This window comes from Nanorana parkeri, unplaced genomic scaffold, assembly GCF_000935625.1.
Source record: "Nanorana parkeri isolate BGI_ZX_2015 unplaced genomic scaffold, ASM93562v1 scaffold39, whole genome shotgun sequence".
NCBI lineage: Eukaryota > Metazoa > Chordata > Amphibia > Anura > Dicroglossidae > Nanorana > Nanorana parkeri.
In genome coordinates, this window is record NW_017306307.1 from 2,048,719 (window position 1) to 2,050,980 (window position 2,262).

At 42.1% G+C, this 2,262-nt stretch overlaps 1 protein-coding gene across 1 annotated transcript in view; it reads left to right on the top strand.

The window, feature by feature from the left end:
• The window catches only part of EMC2 (ER membrane protein complex subunit 2), a 70,023-nt gene extending 68,295 nt beyond the window's left edge, over positions 1 to 1,728 (top strand). The window contains exon 12 of the mRNA XM_018570776.1: positions 1,568 to 1,728. Coding sequence (XP_018426278.1) covers positions 1,568 to 1,654 — 87 coding nt within the window. The 3' untranslated portion in view covers positions 1,655 to 1,728. The remainder of the gene's footprint in view (positions 1 to 1,567) is intronic.
• The last annotated feature ends 534 nt before the right edge of the window (positions 1,729 to 2,262 follow it).

Consider the following 2,262-nt stretch of genomic DNA (forward strand, 5'->3'; position numbering starts at 1 on the left):
TATATAAAAGTAAGCCTTAATTAAAAAGTTTAAAATATGCTAAATGTGAGAATTATTTTTGGCTCTTGACTGACCTAGTTAAAGCTGAACTCCGGGATCAGCAAATATTATCTAAATATAAGAGGCCATGTGCATCCTTACTTGGATTTCGGTGAGCGTTGTGTATTTTTTTTCCCCCCAGATCTGTACAGTAATCCAGTGTGACACTCGGAGCTTCCTGTAATAAAGACCGGTCACTGCTGCTCTATGTGCAGGGTGACTGGTCTGGTCCCCGCCCCCTCCTGTAGTTTTCTGCAGGCAGCCTGTAGTGGGTAAGGCCTGCACATCTCTGCACAGGTTATGTGAACCACAGTGGTGATGGCTCTGCTACTGTTACAAGAAAATAACTGGGTTTGGATTTATATCCTTTGTGGCTATTAAGTAAAATGTTTAAATAAGAAGTTTTTATGCTTTAACGAACACCAGGAAAACGTTTATTAACCCTTGCAGTTGGGCTTTCCCTGCGCTGCAAGGGTTAAGTGCTCATGTCTAGGTTCAAAAATAACAGTTATACTTGCCAGAAGCTCCGAGCCGTCCAGCTGTCACAGCGCTCCCTCCAGCCTCTCTTCTGCTATGCTGCAGCATTGGAATGTTCCTCGGCATCCTCACATCAATACACTGTGTATAGAATGTGACCATTTACAGGACCTTAGACCACCGCAGAGGAGGGGGATAGAGGCTGGAAAGGGCCGGTCTAAGAGCAAGCCAGCTTCACGGTTCGGGTGAGTATAACTTTTTTTTTCTTTGACCTAGACAAAAACAAGCAGTTAAACCTTGAATTGTGAGGGTAGACCCACTGACGGGGTTCATTTTCTTTTCTGAAGTTCTTTAAAATTTATACTTTTAATGTATTTAAACACCCCCAAAATGTAGTACATTTGCAGCTTACCATTCCTTCGATATGGCGTTTGTATTCGTTTTCTCTTCCAAGGCTTTTTTCCTTTTTATTTTCACCTGATGATTCTGCCAGTAACACACTTTCCTGCCTTAAGGTGCCTTGTATTCACTGTACTGTATCTATAGAGAAGCAGCAAGGTCTTCCTAGGTCAGGAAGTGTTGGAACCACAGAGCACCTCCATCCTCATCCTCATATATCCTCATATATGTATATATCAATATAGGGTGGGGGTGTTTTGTAGTCCAAAGAGGAGAACCTTGTGGGCTAGTAACATTGCTTGAGATTTCAGGGCAGCAGAAGTCCAGTTGTTGGCTCGCAACAGGAAGTAATGAGCTGACTGAAATTTTACAGGGCCATCAAGTGTTTCATCGCACAAATATAACCACACACTTCCAGTGGTATATTTAACAGCTCAAAAGGGAGCAAAGACGTTCATTGTTGTGGTTTTTAATGAACACTTAACTGGAATAAATGGTGATTTTCAAACCTGCCCGGAGTTCAGCCATGAATGTGAAATACCAGAATTGGATCAGGTTTGTTTTTTAGGGTGCTCCGAAAAAAAACATCAATGTAATTTTGTGAGTTTTCGTTCTGTGATCTAAAGAATCATTTTTCTCTTTTGTATTTCAGCTTGCAGGTCGGACCATGCCAGATACTCAAACATCCCTGAAAGCCGTAGAAAACATGTTGGAAACGTTACAGATCACTCAGTCCTAAATTTTCTGAAGCCACTGCCGACCTCGCCCACGTGACCCAGATCTCAGTTATTGGTTTGTTCTTAAATCGGAATTCCAAGCTGAACAAAGTCTATATTATTAGAGATGCTCGTAGTATTTGTTCTGCATTGCTGTTGGTGGTGGTATGCAGCCAGCCACCTAGTGACACCATGGTGAAATGGCTCGCCCAATTTTATATTCTGGTAACACTAGCTGAGGCTCATATAGACCTAGGTGAACCACTGCACTGACACACTCTGTCTGATCCCTCACAGTGTAAGCTATGGGCATTACCGAGGACTGTCCTTCCCACAACTTAGCGGCATCACACGTTCACCACCTGGTAGTTCCAACTCACAGCATGGCAACTTGATTTAGAATGAAGTCAGAAGATATCCTGAATGCAAAATATGTGCAGGTATTTAAAAACTTCTGTTAAATAAAAGTATCAATCTTCATTTAGGCTGGTTTTACGGGAGGCTTTCATTTTTATGCCTGTGGTTCTATGGAAGCCCTCACCCTATGAACCTGACCCATCATCTTAACAAGCTGTGACATCACAGAGGCATGGAAAAACAAATTGCAGTATATTTTAATTTCTAAGATACC